This window comes from Schistocerca cancellata, chromosome 6, assembly GCF_023864275.1.
Source record: "Schistocerca cancellata isolate TAMUIC-IGC-003103 chromosome 6, iqSchCanc2.1, whole genome shotgun sequence".
Classification (NCBI taxonomy): domain Eukaryota; kingdom Metazoa; phylum Arthropoda; class Insecta; order Orthoptera; family Acrididae; genus Schistocerca; species Schistocerca cancellata.
The window spans coordinates 41459217-41481449 of record NC_064631.1 but is presented as its reverse complement, the minus strand read 5'-3'; the positions used below and the strand labels follow the sequence as shown (position 1 = coordinate 41481449).

At 45.4% G+C, this 22233-nt stretch overlaps 1 protein-coding gene across 1 annotated transcript; it reads left to right on the top strand.

Moving 5' to 3' along the window:
- The first annotated feature begins 3722 nt into the window (after positions 1-3722).
- On the top strand, positions 3723-19572 carry LOC126191348 (poly [ADP-ribose] polymerase tankyrase-1-like). The gene is made up of 4 exons (XM_049932187.1): positions 3723-3790; positions 13270-13837; positions 15802-16125; positions 19043-19572. Exons 2-4 carry the CDS (start codon positions 13281-13283, stop codon positions 19527-19529), a joined length of 1368 nt encoding a protein of 455 aa, XP_049788144.1. The 5' UTR covers positions 3723-3790; positions 13270-13280; the 3' UTR covers positions 19530-19572.
- The last annotated feature ends 2661 nt before the right edge of the window (positions 19573-22233 follow it).

Genomic DNA, 22233 nt, shown 5'->3' with positions numbered 1-22233 from the left:
TAAGCTGCCAATGTCGCAACTGCAACACTCTAAATCAGCGATAAGCTGAGAGGCGGGATGAGGTGACTGAAATTCCACACTTGCGCAATCGGACCAGTAATTTTCTGCCCTGCTTGCTATGGGAGGGGCTGAAGATCAGTTTTTGAGGACTGAGGGGTCGCTTTGGGATGAGTGAGGTTCACTGCATGGCTTGAGAAGCAGAAGAGGTGAGTGCCTACTGGAGTATCGGACTCCACTGTGGCTGCATGGGGGAGGTGGCAAGGTGGAGCAGGGGGCAAATAGTCCGCCGCCGGTAGCTGAGTGGTCAGCGCGACAGACTGTCAATCCTGAGGGCGGGTTCGATTCCCGGCTGGGTCGGAGATTTTCTCCGCTCAGGGACTGGGTGTTGTGTTGTCCTAATCGTCATCATTTCATCTCCATCGACGCGCAAGTCGCCGAAGGGGCGTCAAATCGAAAGACTTGCACCAGGCGAGTGCTCTACCCGACGGGAGGCCCTCGTCACACGACATTATTATTAGGGGGCAAATAGAGGAAATATCGGGGAGAATGTACTGCAGGAGAATGGTAGGAGCTAACATTCCTTAGGTTCCTTGAGTAAATGGGAAAGACTGTCTGGTTTTACCATTCATGGAAGGAGGGAAGGTTTCGGTTTAATGTCCCGTCGATGATGAGGCTTTCCATTGGAGCACGAACAGAAAATAAATTGCCTTTGCTCCTTTTACAGGATATTATGTAAGTACATTACATTGCCTGGGTATGTATTTATTCCAATTCTATTAGCTCATCTCCTCCTGTCTCCTCTCTTTGTCCATCTCCTTCGCCCTCTTCTCTGTCCATCTCCTTCTGCTTCCTCTTTCTGCCCACCTTTTCCACCCCTGTCCACCCGCCTCCACTCCCTGTATACGTCCTCCTACCCGTTGATCTGTCCGTCTGCTTCTCCCCACTGTGTCCATCTGCTCCTTCCCCTCAACCTGTCTGCTCCTCCCACCTCCGTCTCCATCTTTCCTGCCCCACTAACTTCTACCCACTCCCTTTCTCCCATCTTCCCCGTCCCTCTACCCATTTCGTCCTGCAGCCTCTCTCACTCCATCCTCCCCCCGTCTCTCTCCATCACCTCCTCACTCCTTCTTCTGTCCATTTCCTCTGCCCCCTCTCTCTGTCCAACTCCTTCTCTTTCTACCCCCCCTTTCCTGCACCCTCCCCCACTCCACTCTGTTCATCTCCTCCTCCCCCTGTCTGTGTCCATGCCTTTCTTCCCCCTCTCTGCCTGTCCATCTCTTCCTCCTCCTCCTCTCTCCATCTTATCAAGCTCACTCAGATGCTGGTTCTTAAACCCTGCAGTACTTCTTTGCAGATAGTAAGTAACATGTATACTAAATTTGGTTGAAATCGATCCAGTTGTTTAGGAGGAGCTCCTTACTCACAGCTTTGCCAGAGTTTGCACTGTCACTAATGTTTCACATAATTTAAAAAAAAAATGACATGCATATTTGTACACATATCCCACCTCCATCTGTAGCCACTTTGGCTCTGAGCACTATGGGACTCAACTGCTGAGGTCATTAGTCCCCTAGAACTTAGAACTAGTTAAACCTAACTAACCTAAGGACATCACAAACATCCATGCCCGAGGCAGGATTCGAACCTGCGACCGTAGCGGCCTTGCGGTTCCAGACTGCAGCGCCTTTAACCGCACGGCCACTTCGGCCGGCGCCACTTTGGCCCTGCAGTTTCGTTTCCGCGCAGCCCAATCTCCATGATGTCACGTACCTGCAAGATCTTTCGCATCACAGTCAATTTCCTAACGAGTATAGGGAAAATTATGCGTTGTATGGGTCTATAATGCTTCGCCGTAAACTAGTAAAAAGTAATCTAGGAATTTTCCATTTCACGGATCTTTTTGATCGTTTAAAACTCTGTCCAATTGATCTTTTAGATGGATATAAATTACCATTTCTCCCATCACATCCACAACTTCACCTTTCTGTAAGTTGTGTAATACGTGTTGTGATTTATTAATAGTAGGTATTTTACGGTTGACGTTGTAAGTGTGCAGAAAAGGTGGGTGGGCTGTTGTCACTTAATGCCATGTGTATCTTAAATGGTGCGCTTTCCTTCCTGTTTGTTCAGTATATGTAGTATAATATTTACGGGTCACGCAATGATAAAGCAAATCATGAAAAATTTTAGTTGATTTTTATAGTTGTCAGTATTGTTTCAATAGGCTTCTGTGATTGATTTTATGTACAAGACCATTGTAAAAACTGTTCAAAAATGATGTGCACCCACAGCAACAGAACATATATTTTCTAGTTATTTTACGGAAGTTACAGGCACTCTTATTTACACTAATGATGTACGGTAATTAAATATACTTAAGAACGAAGACCTATATAGCTTAATTAACAAACTCCTGTAAAATACTTGTAATCTACCTAGTGTATATACGTTAAAAGCTTCGACCTTATAAGAGCTTTGCAGCAACTGCTCAAAAGTAATGTGTTCATAAAATAAACTATTTCCCATTTATTTTATGACAATTTTACGCAGTCGTAGCAGCAGAGATGTACATGGCATGATATACCATTAATGAATCCTCTATAAAGTATATTATAATCCTCTGGAATATCGCCGGCCGCTGTGGCCGAGCGGTTCTAGGCGCTTAAGTCTGGAACCTCGCGACCGCTACGGTCGCAGGTTCGAATCCTGCCTCGGGCATGGATGTGTGTGATATCCTAAGGTTAGTTAGGTTTACGTAGTTTTAAGTTCTAGGGGACCGATAACCTCAGATGTTAAGTCGCATAGTGCTCAGAGCCATTGGAACCATTTCCTCTAGAATATCTTGGGATATGACCTGATCCTACGTTAAATTCATAAGTAATACTAATATATCCAGTGTATAATGCTTACATTTTAGATACATGAAAATTGGTTAAGGCCGAAACTGCACAATCGTACATCAAATAAAGAAAATGTCAGCTGAAGGTACCACAAAATCGTTTAAATAATTCATCACAGCTGCAGACCCTGTCGCGTTGAAGATTCTGTAATATATATAAAGAAAAATTTGTCCTACTTTGTCCATTTCACATTAGCTATTCACTCAAGTCATACAGAACTGACCAACAAACGCCGGCCGGAGTGGCCGTGCGGTTCTGGGCGCTACAGTCTGGAACCGAGCGACCGCTACGGTCGCAGGTTCGAATCCTGCCTCGGGCATGGATGTGTGTGATGTCCGTAGGTTAGTTAGGTTTAATTAGTTCAAAGTTCTAGGCGACTGATGTCCTCAGAAGTTAAGTCGCATAGTGCTCAGAGCCATTTGAACCATTTGTTTTGACCAACAAACATCACAATTACATACAGACCTATCGTACAGAAAATGCGGAAACAGACTGTTTGATGCTGTTCAGATTCAGATCGAAACAAAATGTTCAGGCACACAGAGTCAAGTTTCAGAACATATTTTGATATTTCGCACTCCTCAATAACAGAGCTGTTCGATAAAAGGGTTACGTAAGCCTACCTACGCGGCGCCCTCATGATGTGAGCTTTTCAGATCTTACGGTAAACACTCGAGATAAGCGATAAACTGATAGGCCCCGCCCCGTTACAGTCGCCTGTGGAGCGAGGGCAGGGTGCGGTCATGTGACGTGGCAGCGGCGGAAGACCGCAGGTATATAGCGAGCAGAGCGAGAAGGCTGGGCCGACTATTGCTGCCTGCACTGCGACTTCAACGGCTGACGGGGCGCTGCGTGTGTGTTTGCTGACATCACTCCTCCCTGACTCTCGGGTGAGTAGAGGCTCTGCACGACGCGCTCGTTCGCTGTCACAGTTTATTGATGTAGTGAGAAAGTGTTGTACTGCTCCGTCAGTCGATTACCGGAAGGCATACGACAGCATGCAGCAACCTAATACTTTCCAAAACGCCGCAGATGGAAACTGGATTCTTCAGGGGCTCATATGTCTGGAGCTTCTGGCGATAGACAGCTAGGGCCAAGTGTTTTGTACAGCCCTTGGGCTAGAGACCACTTGTATACCCAACAGAAGGATTGTCCTAGTGTCACTATCCTACAGTTCAGGGTCAAAGTATTTACATTACACACTTCCTCTTGCTTAGACAAATGGATCAAAACGGTTGGTCCTTTTTGTATTTGATGTGATCTACAGTGGGCCTTAAGGGCTTACGAAGGCACCATTAGTTCATGGACATGTCCTTAGAAAATCACATAAAATGATGTTTTACCATTTTTTTTCGTACCAAAACACACTCATTCCGCTTCATACTGCTTAACAGCGTTACGCCTAGGTATTTCATTGACGCTGCTAATACTTATTCGAACATTACGCGTTTCTTTTTCCTACTCATCCGCACTAACTTGCACTTCTCTACATTTAGAGCTAGCTGGCATTCATCACATCCGTGATGTCACCGCCAGACACCACACTTGCTAGGTGGTAGCTTTAAATCTGCCGCGGTCCATTAGTACATGTCGGACCCGCGTGTAGCCACTGTCAGTAATTGCAGACTGAGCGCCACCATACGGCAGGTCTAGAGAGACGTATTAGGACTCGTCCCAGTTGTACGACGACTTTGCTAGCGACTACACTGACGAAGCCTTTCTCTCATTTGCCGAGAGACAGTTAGAATAGCCTTCAGCTAAGTCCATGGCTACGACCTAGCAAGGCGCCATTAACCATTTCTAGAGAGAGTCTCACTTGTATCATCAAGAATTCTGTATACAAATGATGGATTAAAGTTAAGTATTCCAGCAGCTACGTACTTTTCTTATTAGCATTCATTACGTATCCTGTTTCAGACTTAAGCAAGCCTGCGTGTAAACGCGTGCCTTTCGGTTACCCGTCACTGTTGACTGGCTGTCTTGTCAGTCCACTACAACATCAATTAGAAATTTTACACTGAAGACCCAAAGGAACTGGTACACTTGCCTAATATCGTGTAGGCCCCCCGCGACCACGCAGAAGTGCCGCAACACGACGTGGCAGGGACTCGACTAATGTCTGAAGTAATGATGGAGAGAACTGACACCAGGGCTGTCCATAAATCCGTAAGAGTACGAGGAGGTGTCTTCTGAACAGCACGTTGCACGGCATCCGAGATACGCTCAATAACGTTCATGTCTGGGAAGATTGGTCGCCTGCGGAATTGCTTAAACTCACAAGAGTGTTTCTGGAGCCACTTTGTAGCAATTGTAGCAATTTTGGACGTTTGTGGTGTGGCATTGTCCTGCTGGATTTGCCCAAGTCCGTCTGAATGTAGGTTGACGTGAATGGATACAGGCAATCAGATACGATACTTACGTACGTGTCACCTGTCAGAGTCGTGTCTAGATGTACCAGGGGTCCGGTATCACTCCAACTACACAAGCCCCACACCATTACAGAGCCCCCCCCCCCCCCCCTCCGTGTTGAACAGTCCCCTGCTGACATACATGATAAAGGGATTCATGAGGTTTCTCCATAACCGTACACGTTCATGCGCTCGATACTATTTGAAACGAGACTCGTCCGCCCAGGCAACATCTCCCCAGTCATCAAACAGTCAATGTCGGTGTTGACGTCTAAGGCGCTGCAGTCATGGACTGTGCGGCTGGTCCCGGCGGAGGTTCGAGTCCTCCCTCCGGCATTGGTGTGTGTGTTTGTTCTTAGGACAATTTAGGTTAAGTAGTGTGTAAGCTTAGGGACTGATGACCTTAGTCCCACAAGATTTCACACACATTTGAACATTTCGGTGTTGACGGGCCCAGGTGAGGCGTAAAGTGTGTTGGGCAGTCACCAAGGGTACACAAGTGGGCCTTCTGCTCCGGAACCCCATATCGATGATGTTTCGTTGAATGGTTCGAACGCTGACACTTGTTGATGGCCCAGCACTGAGATCTGCAGCAATTTGCGGAAGCGTTGCACTTCTGTCACGTTGAACGATTCTCTTCAGTCGTCGTCGGACCGTTCCTGCAGGATCTTTTCCGGCCGCAGCGATGTCGGAGATTTGATGTTTTTCCGGATTCCTGATATTCACGGTACACGCGTGAAATGATCGTACGGGAAAATCGCTGTGCCCCATAGCTCGTGCGCCAACTATAACACCATATTCAAACTCATTTAAATCTTGATAACCTGCCATTGTAGGAGCAATAAGCTCTCTAACAACTGCGCCAGACACTTTCTGTTTTATATAGGCGTTGCCGACCGCAGCACCGTATTCTGCCTGTTTACATATCTCTGTATTTGAATACGCATGCCTATACCAGTTTCTTTGGCGATTCAGTCATCTTGTATCCTCTTAAAATCACTAGATGTAGATGTAGATGTAACCGTCTACATCTGCATCTACATGGATACTCTGCAAATCACATTTAAGTGCCTGGCAGAGGGTTCATCGAACCACCTACACAATTCTCTATTATTCCAATCTCTTATAGCGCGTGGAAAGAAAGAACGCCTATATCTTTCCGTACGAGCTCTGATTTCCCTTATTCTATAGTGGTGATCGTTCCTCCCTATGTAGGTCGGAGTCAACAAAATATTTTCGCATTCGGAGGAGAAAGTTGGTGATTGCTACTTCGTGAGAAGATTCCGTCGCAACGAAAAACGCCTTTCTTTTAATGATTTCCAACTCAAATCGTATATCATTTCTTTGACACTGTCTCCCATTTTTTGCGATAATATAAAACGTGCTGCCTTTCTTTGAACTTTTTCGCTGTACTCAGTCAGTCCTATCTGGTAAGGATCTCACATCGCGCAGCAGTATTCTAAAAGAGAACGGACAAGCGTAGTATAGGCACTCTTCTTAGTAGGTCTGTTACATTTTCTAAGTGTCTTGCCAATGAAACGCAGTCTTTGGTTAGCCTTCCCCACAACATTTTCTATGTGTTCTTCCAAATTTATGTTGGTGGTAATTGTAATACCTAGGTATATAGTTGAATTTACGGCTTTTAGATTACATTGATTTATCGTGTAACCAAAGTTTAACGAGTTCCTTTTAGCACTCATGTGGATGAGCTCACACTTTTCGTTATTTAGGGTCAACTGCCACTTTTCGCACCATTCAGATATTTTTTTCTAACGTTTTGCAGTTTGTTTTGATCGTCTGATGAGTATATTAGTCGATAAACGACAGTGTCATCTGAAGACCACGAAAGATTGTCTCCAAAATCGTTTATATAGATAAAGAACAGCAAAGGGCCTATAACACTACCTTGGGGAACGCCAGATATCACTTCCGTTTTACTCGATGACTTTCCTTCAATTACTACGAACTGTGACCTCTCTGACAGGAAGTCAGAAATCCAGTCACATAACTGAGACGATATTCCATAAGCACGCAATTTCACTACGAGCCGCTTGTGTGGTACAGCGTCAAGAGCCTTCAGGAAATCCAGGAATACGGAATCGATCTGAAATCCCTTGTCAATAGCACTCAGCACTTCATGTGAATAAAGAGCTAGTTGTGTGTCACAGGAACGATTTTTCTAAACCCATGTTGACTGCGTGTCAATAGACCGTTTTCTTCGAGGTAATTCATAATGTTCGAACACAATATATGTTCTAAAATTCTGCTGCATATCGACGTTAACGATATGGGCCTGTAATTTAGTTGTTGGGTTGGGATTGGGTTGTTTGGGGGAAGAGACCAAACAGCGAGATGACCGGTCTCATGGGGTTAGGGAAGGACGGGCAATGAAGTCGGCCGTGCCCTTTCAAAGGAACCATCCCGACATTTGCCTGGAGCTATTTAGGGAAATCACGGAAAACCTAAATCGGGATGGCCGGACGCGGGATTGAACTAATTTAGTGGATTACTCCTATTACCTTTCTTGAATATTGGTGTGACCCGTGCAACTTTCCAGTCTTTGGGTACGGATCTTTCGTCGAGCGAACGGTTGTATATGATTGTTAAGTATGCAGCTAATGCATCAGCATACTGGGAAAGGAAACTAATTGGTATACAGTCTGGACCAGAAGACTTGGTTCTATTAAGTGATTTGAGTTGCTTCAATAGTCCGAGGATATTTACTTCTACGTTACTCGTGTTGGCAGCTCTTCTCGATTCGAATTCTGGTTACAGTTACAGTTCATTTGTCACAGACAACCTTTACTAGCAGTTGCTTGACAATGCATCGTATACAGGGTGTTACAAAAAGGAATGGCCAAACTTTCGGGAAACATTCCTCACACACAAAGAAAACGCTTACTTTCCATCTTAGAGCTCATTTTATTACTTCTCTTCAAATCGCTTTAATCATGGAATGAAAACACACAGCAACAGAACGTACCAGCGTGACTTCAAATACTTTGTTACAGGAAATGTTCAAAATGTCCTCTGTTAGCGAGGATACATGGATCCACCCTCCGTCGCATGGAATCCGTGATGCGCTGATGCAGGCCTGGAGAATGGCGTATTGTATCACAGCCGTCCACAATACGAGCACGAAGAGTCTCTACATTTGGAACCGGGGTTGCGTAGACAAGAGCTTTCAAATGCCCCCATAAATGAAAGTCAAAAGGGTTGAGGTCAGGAGAGCGTGGAGGCCATGGAATTGGTCCGCCTCTACCAATCCATCGGTCACCGAATCTGTTGTTGAGTAGCGTACGAACACTTCGACTGAAATAAGCAGGAGCTCCATCGGGCATGAACCACATGTTGTGTCGTACTTGTGAAGGCACATGTTCTAGCAGCACAGGTAGACTATCCCGTATGAAATCATGATAACGTGCTCCATTGAGCGTAGGTGGAAGAACATGGGGCCCAATCGAGACATCACCTACAATGCCTGCCAAAACGTTCACAGAAAATCTGTGTTGATGATGTGATTGCACAATTGCGTGCGGTTTCTCGTCAGCCCACACATGCTGATTGCGAAAATTTACAATTCGATCACGTTGGAATGAAGCCTCATCCGTAAAAAGTACATTTGCACCGAAATGAGGATTGACACATTGTTGGATGAACCATTCGCAGAAGTGTACTCGTGGAGGCCAGTCAGCTGCTGATAGTGCCTGCACACGCTGTACATGGTACGAAATCAACTGGTTCTCCCGTAGCACTCTCCATACAGTGACGTGGTCAACGTTACCTTGTACAGCAGCAACTTCTCTGACGCTGACATTACGGTTATCGTCAACTGCACGAAGAAATGCCTCGTCCATTGCACGTGTCCTCGTCGTTCTAGGTCTTCCCCAGTCGCGAGTCATAGGCTGGAATGTTCCGTGCTCCCTAAGACGCCGATCAATTGCTTCGAACGTCTTCCTGTCGGGACACCTTCGTTCTGGAAATCTGTCTCGATACAAACGTACCGCGCCACGGCTGTTGCCCCGTGCTAATCCATACATCAAATGGGCATCGGCCAACGCGCATTCGTAAACATTGCACTGACTGCAAAACCACGTTCGTGGTGAACACTAACCTGTTGATGCTACGTAGTGATGTGCTTGATGCTAGTACTGTAGGGCAATGAGTCGCATGTCAACACAAGCACCGAAGTCAACATTACCTTCCTTCAATTGGGCCAACTGGCGGTGAATCGAGGAAGTACAGTACATACTGACGAAACTAAAATGAGCTCTAACATGGAAATTAAGCGTTTCCGGACACATGTCCACATAACATCTTTTCTTTATTTGTGTGTGAGGAATGTTTCCTGAAAGTTTGGCCGTATATATATATATATATATATATATATATATATATATATATATATATATATATATATATATAGCGTGAGTCACCTAACGTTACCGCTGGATATTTTTCGTAAACCACATCAAATACTGACGAACCGATTCCACAGACCGAACGTGAGGAGAGGTTCTAGTGTAATTGTTTAATACAAACCATATAAAATGCACGGAAGTATGTTTTTTAACACAAACCTACGTTTTTTAAGTGGAACCACGTTAGTTTTGTTAGCACATCTGAACATATAAACAAATACGTAATCAGTGCCGTTTGTTGCATTGTAAAATGTTAATTACATCCGGAGATATTGTAGCCTAAAGTTGACGCTTGAAACCTCCGACGTTCAGTTGCGTGTTGTAACAAACACGGGCCACGGTCTGCGAGCAGCATCTGCAGGGACATGTTTACGATGACGACCATGTTTACGAGTGTGGCTGTAGTGCACTGTTGTGGTTTGGTCTAGCTGCCCCAGTGTCTGCATGTAGCGCTTGCTGCTATTGTTATTCTGCATTCGTCTCCGCACGCAGACCAACTGTAGTACACCGTGTTACCAGACGTCTGTGATAGTGTAGTGTTGTAGGAACTGTGACCATGGTGTATTCGAACTCTGAAAAGGCGGAGATGATACTCATCTATGGTGAGTGTCGACGAAATGCAGCTGAAGCCTGCAGGGTGTATGCAGAACGGTACCCGGACAGAGAGCATCCAACGTGCCGCACATTGCAAAACATCTACCGCCAACTGTATGCAACAGGTATGGTCGTAGCACGCAAACGGGTCCGTAACAGGCCCGTCACAGGAGAAGCGGGTGTAGTTGGTGTGTTAGCTGCTGTTGCCATGAACCCACACATGACTACACGGGACATTGCGAGAGCCGTGGACTGAGTCAAAGTAGTGTCATGCGCATACTGCTTCGTCACCGCTTTCACCCGTTTCATGTGTCGCTACATCAGCAATTACATGGTGATGACTTTAAAGATCGAGTGCAATTCTGTCAATGGGCATTAACAGAGAATGCGTTGCAGTTCTACCTGTTTACCTATGAAGCGGGTTTCACAAACCACGGGACAGTGAATCTACGGAACATGCATTACTGGTCCGTGGACAATCCTCGCTGGCTCAGACAGGTAGAGCGACAGCGATCGTGGACTGTAAATGTATGGCGCGGAATCATTGGCGACCACCTCATTGGTCCTCACTTCATTGCAGGGGCCCAAACACCTGCAACATACATCGCGTTTCTACAGAATGATCTGCCAACGTTGCTCTAAAATGTCCCACTGGAAACGCGTCGACGTATGTGGTATCAGCATGATGGTGCACCTGCACATTCCGCAATTAACACTAGGCTGACCCTTGACAGGATGTTCGACGGGCGCTTCATAGGACGTGGAGGACGCATAAATTGGCCAGCCCGTTCTCCTGTTAGCATGTGGACGTAATGTGCTGATCCAGTCTCCCCTATACCTAAGGTCCGTCACCGTTCCCTCTGGATCCTGTAACCTCCCCCTCACTTATCGACCTTAATGACCGTAAAAAATGAAACCGCGTGTACCTAATGGGAGTTTTGGAAAAGCAATCGTCACCGAAGTTAACCTGTCGGTAAAGAGGGAGGAAAGGGTTACATCTAAATGAAAGGAAATGTGCTAATGAAACTGGTGGAAATTAATTTTGAAAAGGGGTAAAGTTAATAAAGAAAGTAAATGTGCAGCCGTTACGTTAACAATTAACTAGCGGTAATTAGGTATTTGAGATTTGGGGGAAATCACGGTCGCCAGTCCTAAGGACAATTACTATAGTAACTGAAAAAGAAAGGTTATTACACATATAATTAGCACTAGAAGCGTGGCAACTGAAGGTTGACACGTGTAGTATGAAAACTGAAAGTTTGTCAGAAGTAATAAATTTCGCTACACCCTGACTTAATTTAGCAAAAGAATTAATAAAACCGGAAAATCGAAAGTTAATTTAGTGACTGAAGTTAATAGTGAGCTTTCTTTCTGAAGCACATCGAAATTCAGTAAAATACGGTTAGTCTTGGACTACCTCAACAATCATTTCAAAAATTACTTGAATCTACGCAATTTAGAAATAAGAGATTTAACTTTGAACTTGAATTAAATGATTCCGAACAATTAACAATAGTAAAATTTAGTACGTACCAAGCTGAGCTGCAGTCACAGGTAAGCTAAAATATGCTAACAAAACTCGCACTCTTAATTTGTGCTTGTGTAATCTAAATAGTGTAGCCAGCTATAAATACTTTAACCGAATTTTGAAATTAAAGCAGTGAAAACGAGTTAGCTATATTACTTTAATGCTGGCGTTTGAATTTCATCGACACTCGGGTTCATTTCGGAAAAGGAAGGGACTCTGCTTGGTAATGTAATTGGGACAATGAGCAACAAACGTTCATGCTAAGTTGCTGTAATTATAGTGACGAAAATGGAACAGTTTGAAAAGCTGAGGTCTGCCATACAGTTCTAAAACTTTACGTGCGTCCAGTCTTCCTTGTCGGTTGATTGAAGGTTTGAAGCCGTCGGTCGAGGAGGTGGCGACAGTCACTCATTGTCGGCCGTCGCTGTTGCAGAAGCTGGATGTTGGCGCGCCTTCTTCTCGACACGGTCACCAGACGAAACGGGCTCTTGATGTGCGCTAGTTAATGTTTCCCGTCCGCGACACCATGTCAGAAACTATCATCGCAAGTCGAGCGCAATTACATGCTGCCAAACCCCGAAAGCGCGGCAACTCGCGGGAGCGTCACACAACACACCTGCTCCACTCGCTACTCCCGCCACCCTCTCTCTGCTCAGCCCGCGCTCCACGCGGCAGAGTTAACACTACCAAAGATCCTACACACTTTGATTCTTCACACGACCTATCGACGTAATCGTTCGATAGCAGTTTTCCCTAGGCAAGACCCAGCGTAAAAATACAAATAATATTTACGAAACAAACCAATTATACATCGACATAAATGCATAAATATACAAATAGTAAAACAATTACAATATACAAAGAGACAGAAATGTCATATCTTGAGGTAACAAAGCAAGGAAAAAAAAATAGTACAATAGATGGAAATAGGAGGCTATGCATTTCCGGCGTAATTCGGTGCTCTCCGATACACACGATCGAACAGCGGAGGAGTGGTACTCAAGCGTCGACTTTAGGTTACAATGTCTCCGGATGTAATTAACATTTTACAATGCAACAAGCGGCACTGATTACGTATTTGTTTATATGTTCAGATGTGCTAACAAAACTAACGGGGTTCCATTAAAAAAACGTAAGTTTGTGTTAAAAAACATACTTCCGTACATTTTTTTATGGTTTGTATTAACGAATTACGCTAGCCCCTCTCCTCACGTTCGGTCTGTGGAATCGATTCGTCAGTATTTGATGTGGTTTACGAAATATATCCAGCGGTAATGTTAGGTGACTCACCCTGTATTGCAGACATGGATAAATATTTTTCATTAGACCCTTTAGACCCTCTCGAAATGGCTGATGTGTTTCCATCCCTGAGTGTGCTGTGTGAGAACAAATGACTGCTCAGTGACTCCGTGTTTCAGAATCGTCCACAATGGAAGCAGTTACGGAAGTCGCGGACGCGGCAGCCGCGGTGCCCGGCCTGGGAGACCTGCTGGACGCGGGGGACGGCGCCGTGGTGACGCTGGTGGCGGGCGACACCTGGCTGGCGGCGCACAGGGCCGTCCTCGCGGCCAGGAGCCCCGCGCTGGCGGCCAGCTTCCAGCACGACACGCCGCACGTCACCGTCACGGACGCGGAGGGCCCGGTGCTACGCCAGCTGCTAGCCTACTGCTACACCCTCCAGGCCCCGCAGCTGCCCAGCATGGCTCCCCAACTGCTGGCAGCTGCCGACAAGTACGGCTTGTCGGGCCTGAAGGACGCGTGCGAGCAGCAGCTGGCAGCACAGCTGCACGTGGAGAATGCGGCGGCCACAGCTGTGCTCGCGCTGAGCCACTCTTGCTCCAGGCTGAAGGAGGCCTCTGTCGCGTTTATAAAAACCCACACCTACGAGGTGGTGATGACGCAGGGTTGGGCGGATGCTGTAGTCAGCCACCCACGCGCTGTTGTGGAGTTAACTTGCCTGATTACAGAGCCACCTGCACCAACCAGGTATGCACATACAGAATAGTCACTTATTCTCCAAGATTTGTGCATGTATCTACCTGTGAGTCTACAGTCCACAGCACATTGTGATGCCTTTACCACTGAGCTTCCTTAGAGGTGGATGAGCTGTGAGCCACACAGTTACAGACAGCTGCAGAAGTCACGTGCAGGTGTCTCACAGTGCTTGCTTTACCTTCTCTTAACAGGTTCATCATATTGTTGCTGTTGTGGTCTTCAGTCCTGAGACTGGTTTGATGCAGCTCTCCCTGCTGCTCTATCCTGTGCAAGCTTCTTCATCTCTGAACAACTACTGCAACCTACATCCTTCTGAATCTGCTTAGTGTATTAATCTCTTGGTCTCTCTCTACAATTTTTACCCTCCACGCTGCCCTCCAATAGTAAATTGGTGATCCCTTGATGCCTCAGAACATGTCCTACCAACAGATCCCCCAATTCTATTCAATCCGTCCTCATTATTTATGTGATCTACCGTAGCAGTCTCACGGTTCCAGACTGAAGCGCCTTGAACCGCTCGGCCACCCCGACCGGCTCTCTTTTTGCCCAAACTATTTACCGTCCATGTTTCACTTCCATACATGGCTGCACTCCATACAAATACTTTCAGAAACGACTTCCTGACACTTAAATCTGTACTCGATGTTACCAAATTTCTCTTCTTCAGAAACGCTTTCCTTGCCATTGACAGTCTACATTTTATGTCCTCTCTACTTCGACCATCATCAGTTATTTTGCTCCCCAAATAGCAAAACTCCTTTACTAATTTAGGTGTCTCATTTCCTAATCTAATTCCCTCAGCAGTTAACTCGACTACATTCCATTATCCTCGTTTTGCTTTTGTTGGTGTTCATCTTATATCCTCCTTTCAAGACACTGTCCATTCCGTTCAACTACTCTTCCAAGTCCTTTGCTGTCTCTGACAGAATTACAATGTCATCGGCGAACCTTAAAGTTTTTATTTCTTCTCCATGGATTTTAATACCTACTCCGAACTTTTCTTTTATTTCCTTTACTGCTTGCTCAATATAGAGATTGAATAGCATCGGGGAGAGGCTACAACATTGTCTCACTCCCTTCCAACCACTGCTTCCCTTTCACGTCCCTCGACTCTTATAACTGCCATCTGGTTTCTGTACAAATTGTAAATAGCCTTTCGCTCCCTGTATTTTACCCCTGCCACCTTCAGAATTTGGAAGAGAGTATTCCAGTCAACATTGTCAAAAACTTTCTTTAAGTCTACAAATGCTAGAAACTTAGGTTTTCCTTTCCTTAATCTTCCTTCTAAGATAAGTCGTAGGGTCAGTAAGTGTTCCAGCATTTCTACGGAATCCAAACTGATCTTCCCCGAGGTCGGGTTCTACCAGTTTTTCCATTCGTCTGTAAAGAATTCGCGTTAGTATTTTGCAGCTGTGACTTATTAAACTGATAGTTCGGTAATTTTCACATCTGTTAACACCTGCTTTCTTTGGGATTGGAATTATTATATTCTTCTTGAAGTCTGAGGAAATTTCGCCTGTCTCATACATCTTGTTCACCAGATGGTAGAGTTTTGTCAGGACTGGGTCTCCCAAGGTTGTCAGTAGTTCTAATGGAATGCTGTTAAAGGTTATGCCTTTCAAATTTCTGTGTTTGCTGTTGTAATGTATTCAAACTGTCCTGTCCTGTCCTGTCCTGTTCTCGTATCACTCCAGCATTACTGTTGACCCTTGTATATAACTTTAAATACTTGCGATTCGTTTTGAGGCACCTGTTATTCGTTATGATAAGCTACAGCTGACGAGACCTCCGGAGAAGCAGTGTGTAAACTGATGATTGCACCCACTGTTGTCATAGGCAGTGTATGTTCTGTGCGTATTATCCTTGTAGAGAGTCCCTCAGCAGTCCTGCCTATAGTAAGCAGCTATCTGGTCCGTACTTGAACTTGCTCACCTATGCTGTATCTCTCTGTGCAGCGCGCCAGTCACTACAGCTGGTGGGTCAGCCACTAAAGAGGGTGGACCAGCCACTATAGAGGGTGGACCAGCCATTATAGATGGTGGACCAGCCACTACAGAGGGTGGACCAGCCACTACAGAGGGTGGACCAGCCACTACAGAGGGTGGACCAGCGACTACAGAGGATGAGGGTGCTATGCCAGCCACTACAGAGGTTGGGCCCACCCCTGCCTCTCACCGCCAGCTCCCCTGCGTCCCCAGCCAGGCTCACGTCACAGCTGCGCCGCCCACGATTCCCCAGCGTACAGCCTTGCCTGATGAAGCCACAGCCTCCCCCATGCGGTGAGTTGCGTCACTACATGTTCACATACTCCACACTCACAATACCACTTATTGTGGTGTTGATCAAATATCATGATCAAAACATTAAATTTCGCTACATTTTGATAAAGTGTAGTTCACATTTGTCTACAACAATTGCTCGTTTGATACATTTGGGTGTGCTGAATTTTGACGTTCGAGTCATCGTATATAAAAGAGATTTTCTGCATCCGTCCTCAGCTTCATTGTGTGTATTATGTTCCATTCAGAATATAAATACACTAAAAAATACGATGTACCAGGACAGAATTATCGAAATGGGACAGAAATTGGTAGATGTCTTGTACAAACAACTGATTACACTTTCGAAAAAATTGGATGATTTGTTCAAGAGAAAGAATTTCACAAACTGAGCGAGTCAATAACACGTTAGTCCACCTCTTGCACTTATGCATGCAGTTATTTGGCTTGGACTGATTCAGAGGTTTGTTGGATGCCCTCCTGAGGGATACTGTGCCAGATTCTGTCTAAATCCCGAGCTGGTTGGAGGGACCTACTCACAACCCTCCAATCGTTCTCAACTGCGGAAAGATCTGGCGACCTTTCTGGCCAAGGTAGGACTTGGCAAGCATGTAGACAGGTAGCCGAAACTCTCGAGATGTGTTGGTGGCATTATCTTGCCAAAATGCAAGCCCAGGATGGCTTGCCATGAAGGGCAACAAAATGGAGAGTAGAATATCGTTGCCACACCGTTGTGCTGTAAGGATGCTGAGGATAACAACCAAAGGGGTCTCGCTATGAAAAGAAATGGCACCCCAGACCATCACTCCTGGCTTTCAGGCTGTGTAATGGGCGCGAGTCAGGTTGGTACTCCACTGCTGTGGTTGGTTCTCCACTGCTGTCTGGGGTGCCTCCAGACACGTCTACTGCCTGGAATCTCACTGACTGGAGTAGAACTGTCTTCAGTTACGAGTCCCGCAACCAACTGAGCCCTGATGAACAGTGAAGACGCCTGGACAGTGGTGGGATACCAATCTGCTTGCCGCCTATCAAATGGTAGGACAATCAGGAGAGATAGTTTGCCGAGCCATTTCTTTTCATAGCTGGACACCTCTGGTTGCCATCCATGACACCCTTCATAATACACCGATACGTCGAAAATATTCTACGCCCCATTTATGTTACTCTTCACGGTAAGCCACCCTGGGATCACTTTTCAGCAAGATAATGCCCGCCTGCACACGGCGAGAGTTTCTACTACTTGTCTTCGTGCTTGCCAAACCCTACCTTGGTCAGCAAGGCCGCCGGATCTATCTCCAATTGAGAACGTCTTCAGCATTATGGGTAGGGCACTTGAACCAGGTCGGGATTTTGACGATCTAACGCGCCAGTTGGACAGAGTTTGGGACGATATCCCGCAGGACGACATCCAACAACTCTATGAATCAACTCATTGTTGCCAATGCATTATTGACCTGCTCAGTCTGTGAAGCTCTTGCCAGACAACGTCATCAGATGTCTTTTCTAGATCTGCAAACGCAATATAAGTTGGTTTATTTTTCTGTAATTGCTTTTCGCCAATGAGTCTCAGTGCCAGAATCGCTTCTATTGTTCCCAATCCCCTTCTGAAACCAAACTGATCTTCACTCAGCATATCCTCCACCTTCTCTTCAAATCTCTTAAGAACTATTTTTTTTTTAGAATTTTGGTGCATGTGATATTAGGCGCAAAATTTGGTACTGTTCACATTTTGTAGCTGCTGCGTTCTTTGGTATAGGAACAGTGACGCATTTCTGGAAGCCTGTCGGTATCTCTCCTGTATTATAGATGGACCTAATAAGTTTAAGCAGCATCGGTTTCATCGTGTCACCAGCATTTTTTATTAGTTCTGCAGGGATGTCATCAATACCTGTTGCTTTGTTGTCCTTTAATGCTTTGAGAGCTTTGTCAAATTGTTCTTGCAGAATGTCATCTCCCTTGTCACCTTCATCTACTTGCTCTTCTCTTCCTATTTCTTCCTCCGAAAGAGGTGTTCCAGCATACAACTCCTCTATGTATTCTTTCCATCTCTTCACGACGTCTTCACCAAACAGCATTTTCCCCTCTTTATTTTCTATTGTGCCAGAGAGTGTTGTTTTACGCTTGTTAAAAAATTGATTTGCTGTTCTGTAGGCTAAGTCAGTTCTCACGTATTTTCTTCCACTTCCCTGCACATTTCCTCAAAAAAATTTTCTTTTGCTTTCATAGCTTCTCTGTTAACTAAATTCCTTAGTCTTCTATATTCAGCTTTTCCTTGTTCATCAGTTGCATTTTTTGTATAATATCCTGTTCTCTATAAACTCAATAATATCTGTTGTAATCCATTTCCTCTTGTTTTTGTCATAATTGTCAGAGCACCAAGATCAGTTCCGAATATATGAATTGTATGAGTCACTAGTAATATAATTTGTTTATACAGACTCCTTTCCAATTGAAACAGCTAAAACAGCTTCTACATGTTTGTACAGCGTTGATAGAAAGAAAACAGTGTTTGGATGGCGGATTGCAGATTTATCAGCTGTAACATCTCCATTGGCCGAATAGGAAAATGACTTTATTTTTAACTGCCTTTATAAAGAATTTGCTTCATTTTGCTCTTAACCACATGCAAACACACAGTTTGTGGCATCGGTATATAGGAATAGTCTGGTAGGATCGTCATAGTGAGGTTGTCACATGCCAATGACAAGATGGTATTTTTCGATATTACATCGATGCTGCGAGATATACAGTGTGTCCAGAAAGCCAAGATTACTCTCAGATCCTACAGGTTTTGTTGATGCATTGAGACACAATGCATCCCCAAGAATCTGCTTAAAGATAGAGAGAAGGAATGTGTATGAATGTGTGTGTGTTTATTGTTTATAGTAGGGTATAAGAATCTCGATGTTTTGTGCAGGAACCTTTCTGGACGAGAGAGAGACGGGCGGCTGATACAGGCAGCTAAGCAGGGGACAGTGGAGGCGCTGCAGGAGCTCCTTGCGTTAGGCGCAGACGTGGGGGCGAGAGACGAGAACTGGAGGGGATGGACCGCCCTCCACTGGGCAGCATACTGGGGAGATGCGGAGGCGGTGAGGTGCCTGGTAGATGGCGGTGCAGAAGTGGACGCCAGAGACTACAGGAAGATCGCGCCTCTGCATTTGGCTGCATTCAATGGCCACACGGCCGTGGTACAGATGCTCCTGGCGTCCTCTGCTGATCCCAACTCCAGGCACCTTTCGGGAAGAACACCTCTGCACGCGGCAGCACACAGTGGCCACGCAGACGTGGTGGCTGTGTTGCTGGAGGCAGGAAGTGAGATACGAGCCAGAGATAACATGGGGAAGACCTCCCTGGACTACGCCAGGCTGAATAAACACCAGCACCTGGAAGAGATGCTATCTTGAAGCTTGCAGACCTATAATATAATCATGTGGAATAAAACAAAAGTTTGCTACATGACTTTCCATTACATTTAAAATAAATAATACAAAAATAAATCCTCTCATCATTCCTTTGTACCTATCATTATCTAGTGGATAAAACTACTGCAGTAGACACTGTAACAAGAGCGATAAGGGGAGTGGTCCTTAAAGTAATGTAAATAACCTTTATTTTGATGAAATGGTCAGCACTACATTTCTTCAGAAACCTAAACAAAAATCAACAACAGCTGAAAAATACTCCATTATCAATAAGCTCTAGACCTCTACTTAAAACGTGTTTCTCATGGCATACAAAATTTTCATATAACTTACAGAACTGTAGCCACGTGATGTCTTCGACAGTCCCCAGTATTTTGACACATACACACCCAATCACTTTTAGGACACAAATGCAGTACTGTCAGCGGTTATTGAGGACATCACCAGGCTTCATCCCTGTAACATGTTACAACCTGTCCTTTACATTATTTGATTACCGAAAATTAGTTGGTATGAGCCTGTTAAACTAGTGTAAATTGCACCATACCCACGTTACTGCCATATAAGCTGTGTGGCTTTACTTTGGCTTTAGGAGAGGTAAAGGCACCAGAGAGGTGGTTCTGATGTTCTACTTGATAATGAAACTGTTGTGGCGTAACAAGACAGCCACGCCACTCGGAAGTAGCCGAAATGCACGCGTTTACACACGCCTGCTGGCGTGAGGTCTGAAACAGGATACGTAATGAATGCTATAAAGAAAAGTACGTAGCTCCAGGAATACTTTAATCCATCATTTGTATACAGCATTCTTGATGATACAAGTGAGACTCTCTCTAGAAATGGTTAATGGCGCCTTGCTAGGTCGTAGCCATGGACTTAGCTGAAGGCTATTCTAACTATCTCTCGGCAAAGGAGAGAAAGGCTTTGTCAGTGTAGTCGCTAGCAAAGTCGTCGTACAACTGGGGGCGAGTGCTTGTACGTCTCTCTAGACCTGCCGTGTGGTGGCGCTCGGTCTGCAATTACTGACAGTGGCGACACGCGGGTCCGACATGTACTAATGGACCGCGGCCGATTTAAAGCTACCACCTAGCAAGTGTGGTGTCTGGCGGTGACACCACAGAAACCAAGACTGAAGAAAAATGAAGGCATGTTCATAGGATTTGTTGACCTAGAAATAGTGTTTGATAGTGTTAAATGGGGCAAGATGTTCGAAGTTCAGAGAAAAATAAGTCAGAAGTCTGGATGACCAAGAATGAAGTGCTTATATTAAAAAGTTTGTTGGACAGAGATAAAGTCTTTTGCCCCTACTGTTCAATCTACACTGATCAGCCAGAACGTTATGACCACCGACCTGCTATCGATATAAAACTATACAGGCGATAGCAGCGTCGACTGGAGAGAAATGACTGCTAGTGAGATACATGCACAGTGAATGCAGTGTCAGTGTGGTCTTCGTGTGTAGAATGGGGAACGTGCCCTATCTATCTGAGTTGGACCGAGGACAGATTGTGATGGCTCACAGACTTGGTACGAGCATTTCGAAAACTGCACGACTTGTCGGGTATTAGACGAGTGCTATGGTAAGTGCTTCAGCACGTGGCGGAACCAATGTGAAACCACATCCAGACATCCTGGAGATGAGCGACCACCTCCCATTATACATATTGGACGTGGTAAGCTGGGCAGACTCGTAAAACAAGACAGGCAGCGAAATGTGGCGGAGCTAGCACCAGACTTTGATACTGGGTAGAGTACAAATGTGTCTGAACACGCAATGCGCCGAACACTTCTAATAATAGGCCTCCACAGCTGACAACCCATGCATGTGCCAATGTTAACACCGTGATGTAGGCAACTACAACTGAAATGGGCACGGGACCATGGGCACTGGACGTTGGCGCAGTGGCAGAGAGTTGCATGGTCTTACGAATCTTGATACCTTCTCCGTCATGTTGATGGGAGGGCGTGGATCCGTCGTCTGCCAGGAAAACAACAACTTGATACCCAGAGACAATCCGGCGGCGGCTCCATTACGCTCTGGGGAACATCCAGGTGGGCATCCATGGTCCCAGTGATGCTCGTGGAAGGCACCATGACGGCACACTGGTTGCAGATCACGTACACCCCATCATGACGATTACGTTTCACAGCGGCAGTGGCATGTTTCAGCAAGATAGTACGCTGTGTCACAAGACAGGAGTGTGATGGACTGGTTCAAGGAACATAGTGGCGAGTTCCAATTGGTGTGCTGGCCCATCAGCGCGTCAGATCTGAACCAGATCGATCACGTCTTTGATGTGATTGAATGTGGCATCCCCAGAATTTACGGAACTTGTGTGTGCAGATGTGGTGCCAAGTTCCTACAGCGACCTAACAAGGCCTCATTGTTTCCGTGCATTGGTGCATCACTGCTGTTATCCATGCCAGAGGTGGACATACTGTCCATTAGGTAGGTGGTTATAATGTTCTTGCTAATGAGTGTATATATTGAAGAAGCAATGAAGGAAATAAAGGAAAGAGTCAAGGGTGGGATTAAAATTTGGCCTGAAAGGATATCAAACATAAGTTTCGCTGATGACACTGCTATCCTCAGTGAAAGTGAAGAAGAAATAGAGGATCTGCTGAATGTAATAAACAGTCGAATGAGTACACATTGTAGATTGAAAGTGAACCAGAAAAAGAGAAA